The sequence below is a fragment of the Nomascus leucogenys genome, chromosome 5, assembly GCF_006542625.1.
Source record: "Nomascus leucogenys isolate Asia chromosome 5, Asia_NLE_v1, whole genome shotgun sequence".
Lineage (NCBI taxonomy): Eukaryota > Metazoa > Chordata > Mammalia > Primates > Hylobatidae > Nomascus > Nomascus leucogenys.
In genome coordinates this window covers 72,304,385-72,323,087 of record NC_044385.1, presented here as the reverse complement: position 1 = coordinate 72,323,087, position 18,703 = coordinate 72,304,385, and the positions used below count along the sequence as shown (strand labels likewise).

General features: G+C 35.0%; 2 protein-coding genes across 13 annotated transcripts in view; both read left to right on the top strand.

The window, feature by feature from the left end:
- Positions 1-420, top strand: part of CPB2 (carboxypeptidase B2) — a 51,389-nt gene extending 50,969 nt beyond the window's left edge. Inside the window, exon 11 of one of the 2 annotated variants that reach the window (XM_003270056.3) lies at positions 77-420. In XM_003270056.3, coding sequence (XP_003270104.2) covers positions 77-261 — 185 coding nt within the window. In that variant the 3' untranslated portion in view covers positions 262-420. The remainder of the gene's footprint in view (positions 1-76) is intronic. The other variant, XM_012506969.2, reaches the window with a different exon arrangement.
- A 661-nt stretch (positions 421-1,081) lies between these two features.
- Positions 1,082-18,703, top strand: part of ZC3H13 (zinc finger CCCH-type containing 13) — a 99,317-nt gene continuing 81,695 nt past the window's right edge. For 2 of the 11 annotated variants that reach the window (XM_030813361.1, XM_030813358.1), the window contains exons 1-4: positions 1,082-1,434; positions 8,022-8,147; positions 8,473-8,582; positions 11,261-11,372. In XM_030813361.1, coding sequence (XP_030669221.1) covers positions 8,031-8,147; positions 8,473-8,582; positions 11,261-11,372 — 339 coding nt within the window. In that variant the 5' untranslated portion in view covers positions 1,082-1,434; positions 8,022-8,030. The remainder of the gene's footprint in view (positions 1,435-8,021; positions 8,148-8,472; positions 8,583-11,260; positions 11,373-18,703) is intronic. The other 9 variants (XM_012506968.2, XM_030813365.1, XM_030813363.1 and 6 more) reach the window with 6 other exon arrangements.

Here is an 18,703-nt window from a genome sequence, read left to right as displayed (position 1 = left end):
TTAAATCAAACAATTCCCAGTTTGTTAATTAATTTGAAACATCTGTATTTCAACAATTTATTTCTTCTTCTTTTAGACCTAGCTCCTGGAGGTGGGGACGATTGGATCTATGATTTGGGCATCAAATATTCGTTTACAATTGAACTTCGAGATACGGGCACATATGGATTCTTGCTGCCGGAGCGTTACATCAAACCCACCTGCAGAGAAGCTTTTGCCGCTGTCTCTAAAATAGCTTGGCATGTCATTAGGAATGTTTAATGCCCCTGATTTTATCATTCTGCTTCAGTATTTTAATGTACTGATTCCAACAAGACCAAATCATTGTATCAGATTATTTTTAAGTTTTATCCGTAGTTTTGACAAAAGATTTTCCTATTCCTTGGTTTTGTCAGAGAACCTAATAAGTGCTACTTTGCCATTAAGGCAGACAAGGGTTCATGTCTTTTTACCTTTTAAAAAAAATTGTAAAAGTCTAGCTACCTACTTTTTCTTTGATTTTCGACGTTTGACTAGCCAACTCAAGCAAGTTTAATGACTAGTTTCATGCTGATCATTGGATCCTACTCAACAAAAGGAAGGGTGGTCAGAAGTACATTAAAGATTTCTGCCCCAAATTTTCAATAAATTTCTGCTTGTGCCTTTAGAAATACAACCATGCATTCCGTTTGCTCCACGGTAATTAGGCGATGGCCCAGAAAGGGGAGGGGTGTCAAAAACGACAAACATAGCCTCTCATTCCAGCTCAGCTGCTCAATAAACACTGTTGAACGAATGAATGAATGGCTCTAGGTACTGTCAACAAATGCCGCATTTTGCGCATTTACAACAGCTGTTTATGGTAAGGAATTATGTAATAAAAAGAGAAAACTCACTTAAATTCACTTTTAATTGGGAATTTTAGTTCTCCCGGGCTCCCGGTTTCCTCTCCTAGGATCTCTCACAGAGAACAGATTCGCTTTCCTTGTCCCGCCGCGCTCTCACTGCTTTCATGGGACTTTTCTCCTAGAGGGCGTGTCCACGGAGGGCGGTGTCTGCGCACTGACGACTAATCTGACGGCCGGAAGCTGCCTGGGTCTATAGAGGAACAGGGCAAACCTCTGACTTCCGGCGGCATTTTGAGGCGGTCCTCCTAGCGGCCTGGTAGTGTTTTTGTTTCCTCTTCTTAATCTACAATCTCTTCGTTACTTTTCTTCCTACGACCCAGTTTCGCTTGACCCTGGCGAGGCGGCAGGCGGGTTCTGCTTCTCAGCCATCCCGGGAGCTCCCGCTAGCCAAGGGCCGCTTCCCGGGAACCGCGCGCGCACCGCTTTCTCCTCGTCGTCGTCCTCCTGGGTCCAGGCGCGGGGACAGAGAGTCGCCTCCCCCGCTCCTCGGAGCGGCGGCGGCGGTGGTGCCTCCGGACTGCACTTGCAAAGGGAGCTTGGGGAGGAAGTAAGCGTTCTGTGAATTGGTGTGGGTATCTGGGGAAAGGCATTGGGCGGACCCGGAATGCGGAGGCCCGGGTTACCCCCCATCTTCTCTTCAGTCACTGGGATTTTGAGCTTTCCTTGAGCATCCCACCCTTAACTCTGCAATAGCCCTCTGTGCTCAGGCATAATTTCTTACTCTGATTATGATTCTGGCATTTGTCTAAGGGGAATAGGTAGACTCAGACGATAGGCTGTACCCCTCGTTACCATTTGATGTAAGCACGGGAACCCTTGTATGGTGTTCCTATTTGTGTGCGATGGAAGGGTGCAGCAATTTGGGCTTAAATTTAGAATCTTCCTCTATACGCATTCCAGATCTGTTAGAGAAAAACATCTTACTCGTGATTGGTCTTGTTTTTTTTTTTCCTGAGCAGTGATAACGATTTAGGTCCTGGGAATTGAGTGCTACTTTATCTTCACATGCCTTAGGTAGTTAGTTTTGGCAACTGTCAGAAACGGGGGAAAGTGGAATAGAAAGAAGAGAGTCTGTTTGGCGGCATTACCTCTCTATAATAGGCTAACGCAATTTATGTGGTTTGAAAATTATTTAGAGTTGATAATACTTGAATTATATTGGTAAAATGTTGTTTGTGAAGGGTAGTCTTAAGGTATTTGGTTATACTATGGGGCTTTCAGGTAATTCGAACTACTTTGAAAATTATGAGAGTATGAAGTCTCTTAAGATTTTTGGATTTTTAAAGTAGTTTAAAAAATTTGGAAAATATCTTTGCACCTCAAGTTTTCGAAGTCCGCGATACCGTTGGAGAATAAATACTTATGCAGTTCAGTCTATGGGTATATGGTGCCAATTAGCGGGATCTAGTTCTGTAACATTTGAAATTTACTGGCTTTAGTACAATATATTGGAGCGTTTTGTGAATACAATCTATAGATTTTCAAATAATTTCTAATTTCTTAATGAACTATTTAGATTGTAACAGATGACAGTTTCAACTAGAGACTAGCAAAGTTGATGCAAGCTTGTAACAATTGTGGCTTTAAAAATAGTTGCACTCTGAAACTAATGTTTTCACTCTGTGCATCTAGTAGGATTCAGTTTTATCAAATGTATGCCTCTTACTGGCTTCCTGATTACTGGTCATTCTAAATGAACATTGCGTATTTTGAGATTTGCAAGCTTATGTGATTTTCATATTTGTAGTATGAATTTAACATACTAAAATCCAGCAAGTGGATGGTATCTTAACATCTTTACAAATTATTAAAATTGTAATAAGTTATCAGTGTTTATTTATAATATGCATTGGCATTTACATAGAGGAAACACATTGTTTAACTTACATTTACTTAGAGAGTTGGTTTTCAGTGGATGTTAGTCTTCCTCACCTCCTCATCTCTCCCAACTCCATCTCATATAGAGGTGGAGCTATTTCTCCAGCTGTTAGTAGTAGTTGAAACATTAACTGCTGTTGATATAGAAAGAGTCTTCTGTTCTCTTTTTTTTGTATTTTTGTATGATGCAGTTCTTTTTACTTCACTTTAGAGTAGCTACCAGCATGGGATGTTTTCTGTGCACAGTCTTTTTAACAAATTGTTTTTTCTGCATAGTACTACAGTGTTGCTTTGCTAATTCCTATGTAGTCAGCTTAGTTCTGTCAGTTGTGTTTGGAATTTAGTTTGGAATTGTTTTAGCATTAAATTTACGGAAGCAATCTGAAAGTTTGTTTTAGAAAGCTCTTTTTAAAAAATTCTCTCAAACTATGCATCAAATGAACTTATTTTTTTCTTTCTAAAAATATGAAGTATAAATGTGAAGATACCTTATTTTTAGTATCACCTTTTTAATCTTAGAAATTCGGAGTATAGGATTTATCCTAGTTAGTACATTCATGTAGTTTTAATTGCCTAATTGTTTGAAATTTTCCTAATATTATGCTGCTACTCATCCAGATTAAAGTGTTATGCTTTCACTTATGCTTCCAGTAGATGAGACCTGAAAAAGATAATTAATTATGGATTGAAGTGAAGATACTGGAACGGATATGTGTTTATTGACAAGATTTTTGTAATTGAGCTTCTGGAGTCATTATTCAAAAAGAGACCCTTTTGTATGCTTCTTCTTTCTCAGCCATAATTATAATGTGAACCTTCTGAGTATAGTGTTATTCTAAGTTTCCTGGAGCAAGGGAGCAGTTCCCATTTAAGACTCTATTTTGTTGTGTCTTTATTAATAGACTCAAACTTTGTGTCCCGGATTTTCTTTTTCTTTTTCCATTTTCTTTTTTAATTGAAAAGAGATTATAAAGACTTCAGATATTCATTTACTCTGCAAATGGAGAGGAGAAATAGGAAAATAACGAAATAGACTTTCACTAGTGCCACTCTGTCTTTGGTAATGCTTGTATTTGGGAAAGACTTGATGATGTGGGTGGAAGTGTGATGGCAACTTAAACCAAATAATAATTTGAAAACAAAAATGGAGGAAAACCTTCATAGAAGAGTAAATTAGTAAGTTATTGGTATGACCTCGATTTCTATTCTCTATGATAGGAAATACTTTAGTATTTACATTTTTATCTTATTGTTTCTAATTTTTCTCATATACTTTAAAGCATTTACTTGTCATGTTCAGCCTGTTCAGACATAATTTGAAAAAGTTTCCCCCCCTCTTAAAATCTACATTTTAACTGTTGTGGTGTTCATTTTCCTTTATGGGCCCAAAGTTTTAAATAGGATTGAAAATTCTAATTGTCACATTAGTTGGTAACATTTAGTTTTAATATATGAAAAAGGAAATGTTTTTCTGTTGTATTGTAGATAGTGTGTAAATTTTTAGACAAATGGGATTTTTGAAGTTATATATTGTGTTCTTTACAAACATGAAGCATTTTGTTTATTCAAACTCACGAATGTCTCATTAGTAATATTAAAGTAACATTTTATTGTTGACTACTTGTGGAAGTTTTTACATGGATGATCAGAAGAATTTTTTCAGTTAGAAATCTTCAGTTTCTACTTTTTTCTTTTTTCACCAGACGTTTTACACACACACACATATATATCACATTAAAGAACATTTTATTAAGAATACGTGTATGTGTGTATTATTGTTGTTATTATTATTCTTGTTTTAAATGTTAAGTCCAGGACCTCGCTGTAACCCAGACCACATACTCAGATGCAGTGTTACTTTAGGACAAAGTCTGGTACTCTTAGACTCTGAGAAAAAGGAGAGTACATCTTTATTTTTTTTTATTTTTATTTTTTTGAGAAAGAGTCTCCCTCTGTTGCCAGGTTGGAGTGCAGTGGCGTGATCTCGGCTCACTGCAACCTCCACCTCCCGGGTTCAGTGATTCTCCTGCCTCAGCTTCTCGAGTAGCTGGGATTACAGGCGTGCGCCACCACACCCAGCTAATTTTTGTATTTTTAGTAGAGATGGGGTTTCACCATGTTGGCCAGGATGGTCTCGATCTATTGGCCAGGATGGTCTCAATCTCTTGACCTCGTGATCCGCCCACCTTGGCCTCCCAAAGTGCTGGGATTACAGGCGTGAGCCACTGTGCTTGGCCACATTTTTACTTAATTTCGTTTCTTCCCTAAATTGGGAGACTCAGTACAGTAGTAGCTGCAAGTGAAATTCCTGGGATAATTACTATGTAGGTGAATCTTGAATAGTTCTTGATGTCACTGGTAAAAGCAATTTTGTCTCTGGAAAGAATATGGGGGTAGGGTGAGGGAGGTGAGGAGGTGGATCATTAGTCTTCACTTGATTGTCTTTCATAGCAAGTCCAACCCTTGAAATCTTCAAAGTTTGTCTTAGGGAGTCTCGGATTGGAGAGAAGCTCTCAGAACAGCAAAGCAATAGGTCAAGGGAGGAGAGTAGTGCGAATCAAGCAACAGAGGACAGAGCAGAAAAAGAAACTGTAGAGTTAATACCTGGAACCGTCAAAAAATAAAAAGAAAGGAGATGATAGATGACCAATGTTTTAAGTATAATAAGGACGATAATAAATAGCCTGTTGTCCTAACTGGAAACCATTACCATTGAATTTTTTGAAGGAGACTGGTGGGAGTGGAGGCATGTTGGGGGTAGTAGAGATGTTGGGGGCAGAACTAACTCATTTCCAGTGACAGTGGAGGGAAAAATAAAAAATTAGTGTTAGTCCACTTGAGGCAGTGTGGTGGGATGGTGTGCCTGTTTTCTAAGTTCTACATAACTAGCAAATAAGGAAATTTTGGAACCTATTCAATTTTGTTTATTAAGAAATGTTTTAAAAATTGAATTAATGGTCGAGGATTACACTCTATATTTGTATATTAATATAGCAATATATAATGAAACTATGTTTTTCTCAAACTTCTTATACATTGTGTGATACATTTACTTATTATTGAATCATGCTTGGATATATATTGTTAAAAAAGTGTTTTTCTCAATCAAAGCTCTATATTTTCTAGATCTCTCTCAGCTCCACTTCTCTTAGCTTTCAGTTTTTTTGTGCTCAGTAAATCAAATAGACATAGGAAATTTTACCAGCTTCTCCTCCGTATGTTCACATTTCAGCTGAGAAAGAGTCTAAGAAAAATTAAATCAAAGATTATCTTATAATGCTAACACCAGTATGTAGAATTGGTGTGTAGTTCCTTACTTGAAGAACAATTAATATTTAAGTGATTTTGTGTTGCAGCAAATTATTGTTTATGTGATGCTCTCCACTGGTTCTTAAATTTATAATTACTGTGAAGTAATTCTGTTTTTAAAATCACTAAAAATTAATTGCTATTATATCAAAAGAATTATTACATTTTATATTAATAAGAATATGGATTTTCCTATTTAAAATCACCATATATTATTTCATATTTTCCTTCCTTGATGCACCATCATTTATTTATCATATGTTGTTCTTAGTCTTTGGATTCTTTTAAAAATGTGACCTAAAGTACCTCATTGAACCAAACACTGTTTATAGTTTTTTATTGCTGTTTCAATTAGGTACTACCACGATTTAATTTCCTTTAAAGTGATATGTCTTTACTTGAAACCACATTAAAGAACATTTGTGATCTTTATAGAGACTAAATGAAACTTTTTTAGCTGCTGTGGTTCTTTCTAGTAACTTTTGATGATTGATAAGATTTCAACTAATATTTAGTTTGTATAAAGCAGGATATAGTATGGTGTTTTTTTTCCTTTCCCTTATGAGGCAGTTTCTACCCTCTTCCCACAGTAGTGTACGCTCTGGATTGTATCTTGGTCTAGAATTTAATATTGTTTTCTAATGTCATAATATACTATCATTATCTGATACTTGCATCTCTAGTTGAATTACCCAATTATGTCATTGGATTAGATTTTTACTATAGTTTCAGTTTTTGAATGTTTTATTTACATATATATATACAAATATATATATGTATATATATATATATATTTTTGAGATGGAGTCTCGCCCTGTCGCCCAGGCTGGAGTGCAGTGGTGTGATCTCGGCTCACTGCAAGCTCTGCCTCCTGGGTTCATGCCATTCTCCTGCCTCAGCCTCCCGAGTAGCTGGGACTACAGGCGCCTGTCACCATGCCCAGCTAATTTTTTTTGTGTGTGTATTTTTAGTAGAGACGGAGTTTCGCCGTGTTAGCCACGATGGTCTCGATCTCCTGACCTCATGATCCGCCTGCCTCGGCCTCCCAAAGTGCTGGGATTACAGGCGCGAGCCACTGTGCCTGGCCCTTAAAAAATATTTTTATGTTTACACCAAATCTAACAGAGCTTAAATGTAAAATAAAATAAAAATATTTTTACAATTTGTCTTTTTTCTTATACTAATAATGGTAAAATAGTCTGTTAATTACCTTTAACACCTTTGAATTTTATGTCAGTGTAGTATAGATTATAGAAACACCTTGACTTTTTCTAGTTCTACAATCTATCCTGTTTTGAAAGTTGTTTCTATCAACATTGAGTTTTGTTTTGTTTTGTTTTTGTGTTACTGGAAAATAAATATGCTTGATCAGATTGTTTTGACTTCTGTAAGGCAAAGAAAATACTAAAATATCATTCATTTTTCTCAACCTGATTTTTGGAACATAACTACTGTTGTCCCTTAAACTTATGAAACATAATTTCTGCTATGAAAATTTTCACCCAATTTTATTTTTCCATTTTCTTTAGCATAACTCTTTTTCAGTTAACCAGTTGATGGTTAACAACTTTGAGTTACTAAATTTTGAACCAATTTTTGTAAGTAACTTTTATAAAGTAAACATTTTGTACTGCATCTCTGAGGTTGATTGTACTATGAAAACTTCACTGTGTGAGTAGGATCATATTTGTTCACTCTGCAGAAGAGGTACAATTCTAGCCAACAGATCTCACAGCTGTTATAAATTCACCAGTAAGGCATGGTTTAGAAGATATTATCTCTGTTTACCTGTGACCTCTCCTATGCTTCTTTTTTTTTAATCACCCAAGGAAAATCTCCTGTAATTTTACACTGTTAACCTATAGTTTTATCTACTTGTAAGCTGTGGGCTCAGTTATTTAAAACTGAAGAATTTTACAGTTTTGCCTCTTTCTTTTTTGGTTAAAGTAGTACAAAATGTCAAAAATTAGAAGGAAGGTCACAGTGGAAAATACCAAGACCATATCTGATAGCACATCCCGAAGACCCAGTGTATTTGAGAGGCTTGGACCCAGCACTGGCAGTACAGCAGAGGTGAGTTGTCACTAGTATAGTCACAGGGGTTCTCTTAGAATTCTATTATTGAAATGCTTATTTGTATCATAAAGGTGAACAGGTTGTTTTATTGTAGGAATGTTTGTTCAGTAAATTTTTTAAAGTGTGTTTTATAAAAAGAAGTGAAAAGGGTGATAAGGTTTATGGGTTTTTCCATATTTTTTTCCTGAAGTTTTTATTATTTGGGGAGTAATATATCACAGGTTAGCTGGAATTTTGGTAGCATTTGTTTTAATTTTGTCCCGCTAGCATTTTTTTTTCCAGAAATAAATATGAAATTTACATAGTAATATCTGTCTCTTAGACACAGTGCCGTAACTGGCTGAAGACTGGCAACTGCCTCTATGGAAACACATGTAGATTCGTACATGGCCCTTCACCTCGTGGTAAAGGTTATAGCAGCAATTATAGAAGGTAAACCGAGAACTTTGAATTGTTCATGTACTATTAGAAGATGGCTTTTGTAATTTATCTAGTATAAAAATCTGAAATACAACCGTATATTTGGTCAGATTTTCTATATTGGTGGTAGTCTTACCAGTAATCGAAGATTGACAAGATCTTTTTGTTATTATTTTCAAGATTAATAAAATGTTTGCTTTAAAATTAACTTACTTGTTCATTATTTATTTGTTTTGACAGTAGATCTTTTTGTAATATGTGTATGGCTTACTTTTTTCCCCCTAATTATGTATTAAATTGCTGCTTAAGACAGCAGAATTCCATGGTGTCTGAATTTCTTTTTAGTGAGGCTATTTTTAACTCTTAAAATCATAAAATTCAAATAAGGTATAATTTTAGCTGTTTAAGATGTTCTGAATTCAGATTTTATACAAATTCTATAGGTTAAAATGCGTTTGCCAAATCCCCTATCACAGTATGTTAATGAAAATATGTATTTATATGTGGATGAAGGTGCTCCATATTTCAAACATCGTTTTGCCTTTAATAAAGGCTTGGCTAGATTAAACTTGCTTAATAAAGACCTTTTATTTTTCTTTTGGTTCCTTCATGATGATTATTTTATGGTGTTTAAAGATGTAATATACATAAAGGTTGTCACAAAAACAGTTTTAACTTGATCGGTAAACAAATAATTTACCTAGATGCAAAATTGGTTACACTCATTGTTTTGGCTATAGCATAGCAACACTATGAAAACTGAACATCAGCAATTGGAATTTTTTTTTTTTTTTTTTTTAGTTGGATGATTTTTTGGGGGGTAGTGTATGGGTAGATTTTGTTTAGGAGAATTTAAAATTCAAACCCTCAACATTAGCCAACTTCCTTTTCACATAAACATTGTACATTTTAGTTTATTTGTGATTCTGAATACTGTTTTATTTGTATTTAGATTGTCATTTGTCACTTCCGTTAATGTGGGAAAATTAGTGTTTATTGTATATGTGTGTTTACTTGTATATATACACATAGATACATACCTGGTGAAACTATTTCAATAATTTTAATGTTTTGCTTTATTAATACTATACTTTTGATACATTTTAAAATTTATCTTTGAAGTTTATTAGCTGACTCAGAATTTTTATTCAAGAAATCATTTTGAGAAAAATGGCCAGAGAAATTTGTCTAAAATGGGAAAAAATAATGTCATTACTAGACTTAGAATAAAGGATATTATAATTTTGCTATTTTGTGTGTGTTTTTCCATCTGATAACTTCTTTCGTATTTGTGCATTTTTTTTTGTCGGGAGGAAAAACATAGTTCATAATGCAAGTCAAAGATAAGAAAAGCAATGTATTTTACAAAATGCTTATTTATATGTTTATATACAAGACTTTTATGTAATTAATTGAGAATTCGCTGTGTGTAAAACATTCATTCTGTTGGGTGCTGTTTAGGATAGAAACAAGTTCATACTAAACTGTTTTATTATATAAAGGAAACCAGCGCACATAGGATTTACATGTACATCATAATTATAATTTAGAGCACTTAAGTACTGGTTCTTAGTAGGAGATTCCAGTTTCAAGTTTAGCTTTAACTGTTAAAACATTTAATATAAATCTATTACATGTGCATGTAAACATTAATGAGATCCTTTAAAGTGATTTAACTCAAATTATTTCTTTACTAACCTTATGATTTATATTCATAAAATCAAGGAATTGATTTGATTGCTCAATGACTGCTTGAAATAGATGTGAATATTTATGTGATTTGTTTATATGTTTTTTATATATAGTACTTTTTGGTAGTCAAAGAGGAACAAAGCATTCCTTAACTTCTTTTGCCCTGTTTTAAAGGTGTTCTAGAAATAGTCTTTAAAGGCTATTTTCCATCTCTCCTTTGTTTTTTCCCACTGATAGTGAAAATAATTGCATAGCCATATAATGTCAAATTTCTAGTATAAATAATAAAGCCTTATCACTATTGCATATAAATATGTATTTTTCCTTTAGCTAAAAAATTTACAGCGGAATATGAAAATCACTGTTGTAAAATTGCCTTGAAACTTTTATCTTTATTCTGAAATAATTTAAAATTTAAGATAAATTTTAAAGCTCCTATATTTGCTTTGATTCTTACTTAAGGTACATAAAATATTTTCTCAGTTGTTGATGTTGCATCCAGCCACAGGCATGTGTATACAAGAAACTTATTTCTTGTAATATCTTCTTATATCTTTCATGTGTAGATGATAATGCTGCTACCTCTAGATTAATTTTGCAACTTTGTAGTTTAAAACTTTGTGTTACTACTACATTTTGCTCCCACGTGTAACTAATATATTTATGTGATTAATGGGAAAACAAGTCAAGCTATTAGTTCCTTTTTCTCAGTTCACATATAATTTCTTATTCACATCACCAGTCCTGCCACTTCGTGGAATTTAACATATACATTTTGATTGTTATTGGGAGAAAAACTGTAAGTGTTGCTCGTGTTTTGCATATTAATATTTAAGGTGAAATTTTTCAGAAATTTAGGAGTCAGGGTCAGTTAGAAAAAGTGTATTGAGATTTGTGAGGTTATTTCTGTAAATACATTCTTATAAAATGTTATTAATATATAAATATAGATTTTTGTTGTTTCGTTTTTTGTTTTGTTTCTGTGTTTTGGTTCAAAGGTCACCAGAAAGACCTACAGGGGATCTTAGAGAAAGAATGAAGAACAAGCGCCAAGATGTGGACACTGAGCCCCAGAAACGAAATACAGAGGAGTCATCCTCACCTGTTAGGGTAGGATTGAATTTCCCAAAACAAAGTTAAACTTCAGTAGTGATTTGTTAATTTAAGTTTCATTTTAAATATTATTTGTGTGCTAAATATATGGTAAATGTGTAATATGGCATTATAATGTTCTATATGGATAATGTAATTTAGAGGGAAAGAGTCCCCTGGGAAAACTGTGATTGGTTCAGTTCTTTATGGTAGTTAAAATGAGAGGGATTAGTTGGCAGAACTCAAGCTGAACTTAGTAGGGATTTTGTGCCTTGACGAGGATCATGAGTATCTTTTAAGTTTTCAGAATTCAGCCAGCCATCACATCTGCTTCCAAGAATGATTGAAGTGGCTTGCAGTAGAACACTTAAAAATTAAAACAATGAAAGCAAAACACATGGGGTTAACAAACTGAACTAGAAAGTTGAGGTAAAAGAAAGCACATATGACCACAAATTTTAGCTGTGAATTTGTTGGCAGTGAAGCCAAGAGAAATAAAATTTATAATGTAGTTCATTGAATAAAAGAAAACAAGTGTTTGTCAGGAATGGAAATCTTTCCCAGAGCTAATTTTTTTCTAGAAATTTATCATACCATATTTCACATACCATACGGTTCACTCATTAAAAGTGTACGCCTCAGTGGTTTTTAGTATATTATTAGAGTTGTGAAACCATCACCACAGTCAATTTTAGAATATTTTCATTGCTCCATAAAGAAACTCCAAACTTTTCAGCAGTCGCCCTCCTAGCCAGCAGTCCTAGGCAACCAGTAAATCCTCTTTCTCTGTCTAGAGATTTGCCTATATATTTCATATAAATGGAATAATAAAACATGTTTTTTTGTGACTAGCTTTTTTCACTTAGCATACTTTTTCAAGTTTCATTAAAGAGTATGGGATGCATCAGTATTTTATTCCTTATTTTTGTCAGACAATATTACATTGTATTGATAATACCACATTTCGTTTATCCTCTCATCAGTGATGGATATTTGGGCTTTTTCTACTTTTTGACTCTTGTGTATAATGCTGCTATGAACATTTATGTACAAGTTTTTATATGGATATGTTTTTATTTCTATTGGGTTTATATTGAGGAGTGGAATTGACAAGTTCTACGGTAACTGTGTGTTTAACCTTTTAATGAACTGCTAGACTTTCATTAAGTGGCTGTTTCATTTCACACTGTTGACAGCATATGAAAGTTCTAGTTTCTGCACATCATCACCAACACTTTTGTTGTCTAACTTTTTGATTATAGCCATCCTGGTGGGTGTGAAATGATGATCTAACTGTGGTTTTGATTTGCATTTTGGATTCTAATGATGTTGAGCATCTTCTTGTGTGCTTATTGGCTATTTGTATATTTTCTTTGGAGGTTCTTTTCCCATTTTAAGAATTGGGTTGTCTTTTTATTATTGAGTTATAAGTGTTCTCTTTATTTTGGATACAAGTCCCTTATCGTATGTGTAACTTGCAGATCTTTTCTCCCATTCTGTGTGTTGTCATCACACTCTTGATGGTGTCCTTTAAAGCATATACATTTTTAATTTGATGGAATCTGACTTACCTGTTTTTGTTTTTTTTTGTTATTATTGTTGCTTGTTTGTGCTTTTGATGTCATCTAAGAAACTATTGTTTAGTCCAGGGTTACAAAGATTTACATCTATGTTTTCTTTGAAGCATTTTATGGTTTTAGCTCTTATATTTAAGTCTTTGATACATTTTGAGCTAATTTTTATTTATGATGTGGTAAAGGTTCAGCCTTATTCTTTTGCGTGTGGATATCCAGTTGTCCTCTATTATAGTCTTTTTATGCAAGTTACTGAATTGTATAAGCAACAACTTCCTGGATCACTTAGGGTATGTAGAAGTTTTCTGCAGCTGTTTTTGACCCATGGTAAAAAAGCCCTGACAATATTATAATTTGTGAAACTTATTTCTTATAATACAGTTTCAAGTAGTTTTCTAATGTCTAATGTTATACAGTGATACAGTCTTAAAAATCTTAAATAGTTCTCAGCTGGAGGTTTTTATCAAAATTCCTTTTGAGGGAAGATCTTTTTCAAAATACACATGCCAATATTCCACCCCTAATCTACTGAATCAGAATTTCTGGGTTGGGGCTAAGCATGTGTATTACATTTTGAAATAACCTATTGATTCAGAATAACAGATGCCTCAGCGGTCTGCTGGTAAATGTACTGCTACTCTGAAAAAAAGAAAGCCATGCTTTCTAGGGTTTGCCAGTTCTTTTATGTAAATACTCCCACCATGGTCAGTTTCAAGCTTTCAAAGACATCACTGACAGATGCATAGTTGGGAAGAGATGCTAAGTGACATTGTATACAGTGTTCCCATTATGTATATTATAAACAGACACACAAAATGTAAATAACCTCAGAAGTAAAATTTACTATGAGTTCTGAGTAATTATTACCTTTGTTTTTAATACAGTTTATTTGTTTAATCATGGCTGTGTTTAACAGTGGCTTCCAGAATTCCTAAAAATTTAAATCAGCTCTTATGAGTCAGTACAGACTGACTCTAGCATACTACTAGATGAATTGTTATTAGTATAAGGAGCAAACATCTGGAATCCATATTTAGAGCATATTACTTTAGGAATTGTTAAACTCTTCTTGTCTCCTTATCCGTAAAATGGAAATGCTGGCTGTCCATGTTGCTGTGAAGAATATACATGTAAATGATTTACTATTCCATGATGACATGTGCATAATAAATGGTATATACTGGTACTGAAATGGCGCTTAGCTTTTTCTAATATAAATTGTCTTTAGGCTCTTATAGAAGATGAGCATCAGCCTTGGAGATTTAGGTTGTTGACAGATAACTGAATGTAAGTGTGTTGTTTATTATAAAGGTTTTTATGTTCATCAAATAAAGTTAGTACAGTAAAGTTGGCATTTTGTTAAGAAATTTAAAGCCTGATTCTTGCTTTCCCTAGATGAGAAAGCCCTCAAAGGCACTGAGCATCGTGTATACCTAAGGGATAGAGTTACAAATTTCAACAGTGATCAGGTTTTAGGTAATACACTATCTAAACTTAAACAGAACTGTTAAAAACCTGGGACACCAGGATATTAATTATTATTTATTAGTATTCTTTTGAGACGGAGTCTCACCCTGTCTCCCAGACTGGAGTGGAATGGCGTGATCTCTGCTCACTGCAACCTCTGCCTCCTAGGTTCAAGTGATTCTCCAGCCTCAGCCTCCCAAGTAGCTGAGATTACAGGTGTGCACCGCTACGCCTGGCTAATTTTTTGTATCTTTAGTAGAGATGGGGTTTCACCATGTTGGGCCGGCTGGTCTTGAACTCCTGACCTTGTCATCCACCTGCCTCAGCCTCCCACAGTCCTAGAATTACAGGCATGAGCCACTGGCGCGGTATTAATTATTTTTAGTGTTATATGTGACAGGTAATAGATACTGATCATTTTTGTGGTGCATTCCTGCTGCAACACGTGACCGTTGATCTTCATGTAATGAATTTCTGTAGGAAGATCAGGCCTATGTTAGGTAAGGGCAACTGTGGAATAGATTACATAGGCATAGCTAAGATAGAATGGGTGTGATTTTGAGCAAATTAGCTGTAATTCCTCCTCTTCTCTGTCACTGATGTCAGCTCCAGTGTGTCTGAATTATGAGGCTGTTAACCCCTAATCTTGTGGTTATCAAATTCATAAATGGATAACTTGTAATTCTGTAGCATGTGATAGTGTGTCAGAAAGATATGAGCAAAATGCACAATGGAGAGAGTAAGTAATTACCTGGAGAACCAGGAACGCTTCAGGGAAAATGACACTTGGACTGGTGTTGAAGGATCGACGGGGTGTCAGACAGGAGGGAAGAAGAGAAAACCAACACAAGAACTGTAAGGAGTTTTAAAGGACTAATGTGTTTGAGAAACTTGTGAAGCTGTGTGCCTAGGTTATAAAAATGATAACATGTGGATGTGAGATGAAGGCTGAAGTAGATTAGGACCAGATTATCAGTGGTCTTGTGTACCAAACTCACAGTTTAGCAATAGAGGAAAGGGACATGCTGAGATCTGTCTTGCTCGCCAGTTTACCTCCAGACCCTGGAACTAGTAAGTTCACTTACTGAATTAATGGAAAGTGGTTCTGATATGCAGCCATGATTGAGAACCCCCGCTGATCTAAGGTCTGTGCTGTCAAATGTGGGTAGTCTGAATTGAAGTGTGCTATAAATATAAAATACATAGTGAATTTCAGAGACTTAGTATGAAAAGAAAGTAAAATACCTCAAATTTTAAAATGTAGATTATATGTTGAGAGGACAATGATTTTGGATATGCTGGGTTAAATAATGTTATCAATATTTTAATTTTACCCTTATCTTTTTTCTTTTTAATGTTACAATAAGGAATTGTAAAATTACTTAAGTGCTTGCATCATGTTTCTGTTGGAAAGGGCTGGTCTAGGTGGTGTGAATCAGACTTAATACAGTGGAACTGAAAAGTGAGAGGCTTATTTGAGGTAGTCAGTAGGAAATAGTTGCATTTAATCAGTAGAGGTTTTCAGATTAAAATGGAATTGTATTTTCATTTTGTATGACAGAGACTTGTTATTTTATGGAATTTGAGCACAAAAGATAAATTAGCTTTGAAAGCAAAATTAGACCCCTAAATATAGTCAGGAAGAATATTCAAGCATTTATTGATGATGGAGACATACAGGTGCTGTAGGGCATCCTTATCTCTTAGTAGAAGCTTTGTGGCTGCATTCAAGAAAGAATTAGATAATTCGTCACTGTGGGAAGATACCTAATTTAGGAGTTAGAGGTGCCCTGTGAGTATTGCTTACCTGTCTTACGTCAGAGCAAATGGGCAAGAGCAGTGGTCTACGTTTATTTTTCTTTATTGATCTTTGTTTTTATTTTCATTTTTTTATTGTGGTGAAATACACATAAAATTTACTATTTTAACAATATTTTGATGCACAGTTTATTGGCATTAAGTACATTTGCACTGTTATGCAAGTGATACCACCATTCATTTCCAGAACTTTTTCATGATCTTTGTTTTTAAAGTGTTGTTTTTTGTTGTTGTTTATTCATCCTCATATACAATATTAAAACAATTGGGATAGCTGAGTGCGGTGGCTCAAGCCTGTAATCCTAGCACTTTGGGAGGCTGAGGTAGGCAGATCACTTGAGGCCAGGAGTTTGAGACCAGACTGGCCAACATGGCGAAACCCCATCTCTACTAAAAATGCAAAAATTAGCCAGGTGTGGTGGCTCATGCCTATAATCCCAGCTACTCAGGAGGCTGAGGCAGGAGAATTACTCGAGCCTGGGAGGCGGAGGTTGCAGTGAGCTGAGATCATGCTAGCCTGGGTGACAGAGTAAGACTCTGTCTCAAAAAAACAAAACAAAACAAAAACAACAATTGGAATAATATTTTAACTGATGTTAATTTTCTAAATGTTAATTATTTCAACTGGTTAAATACTTTTTCTTAACCCGTTATTTTAATAACTTTTTCTGGTTCCTGAAAAAGTAATTTTTAGAGGTTTTGTTTTTTTTCTTTTCCACCTCGAGGTTTTTCTTTTGAGACTTCACAATGTTGTTCTCTTTGCCTTGTCCACTATTTTTTCAACGGACCATTTCTGTCATTTGTTTATGTTTCCTGCCCCACCCCAACCTAATTGCTTACCTTCAAACAGATCATTTGTTTAGACTTGATATTTATCCTGAATTTATTTAAGATGACTACAGTCAAATTACTTTTTCAATTCTCAGTCTATAGGTGGATCTCAAGTTGGTTATCCAACTTTAAACCTACCTATTCCAGGTGTCTTATACTGAATTGAAAATGTATTTCTATTATGAAGTTTACTGTCTCTGGAAACTGTACCTCCTAGAATGCCCATGCAATTATTAGTTTTGTTTCACAGTTGCCTCCTCAGTTCTCTTACTGCCCCCTGACATCCCCTATCTTGTTCTTTTTTTTTTTTTTTTTTTCTTGACATGGAGTCTTGCTCTCCCTCCCGAGCTAAAGTGCAGTGATGCAAACATGATTCACTGCAGCCTCCACCTCCCAGGCTCAAACAATCCTCCTGCCTCAGCCTCCAAAAATGTTGAGATTACAGTGGTGAGCCACTGCACTTGGCCTTACCTTGTTCTTTTTCTGCATCTTGATATTTCTGACTAGATGAGAAAAAAAATGGCACTGACTCTAGGGGAAGGGATAATACTGTAGCTGTTAGAATTAGCAGGACTCCTGCAGTGGAGGACTTTTAAGTTACAAGGCCTTAACATTGTTACTAACTATATCTTGAGTAAGTCTCTTGACTTTGTCTTTTAACTTGTAGGATAGATGTACCTGCCCCAGTTTATCACAAATTATGATGAGAACCAAGTGAAGAAGTACGTATAAAATTCTTTGGAAATAATAAAACATAGTTTAAATGCAAAATAGAAATAGTAGAAAGTCACCAAAGTAAAAATTTAGGAAGCTGATCACTGTAGGGGTAAATAGATCAAATGAGTGTTGTTTGTTTATTTCAAAAGGCTTAGAAGGATAAGAGTATAAGTAGAGATACAGTGTATCTACCACCGTAGCAATTTGGTAATGAATATGTAGTACGGAGATAATTATGGTGATTTTCCAACATAGCTATATATTTTCATTTTATATGGCAAAAACTTTTAAGTTTTAGCCTAGTATGATCTGCAAATGTATTCTTTGATAGCATTGAGAGTTGTTCCAGTTGTTATTCCTGGACGTAAAACAACCATTTATTATGTGCTCAAATTCTGTCAGGAATTCAGAAAGGGCACAGCAGGGATGTCTTTTCTCTTGATCTGTGGGCCTCAGTTGATGTACTGGAAGCACGTAGGCTGGAATCACTTGAAGGTTTATTCACTCACCTGTCTGGCAGTCGATGCTGGCTGTCAGCTAGAGGCCTCTGTTTGTCTGTATGTGGTCTCTTCACTTGGATAGCTTGGGCTTCCTCACGGCCTGATAACTGAATTCCAAGGGTTAGTATTCTGAGACATTTGCACACTGGCACACACAGCAAGGGAATGAGCATGTGCATGTGCCCTGGTTTCTTTTATTGCAGAATGGTATTAGTAACCGAAACCTGGGCGTTAGCTGTGTTTGTGCTACTGGGGTATTGTTTCTTTTAGGACCTCTCAGCTAGCAGAGCAAATAAATATATGCGTGTATACTAACTGGTATATATAAATATTTCTATCGACCATCTGTTATCTGTATTAAGCTAACCATGAGTTTTTACTGATTTCTCTAACTATAATCCATTTCCACTATTAGTATTTTTATGTCCAGATGTCCCTTCCT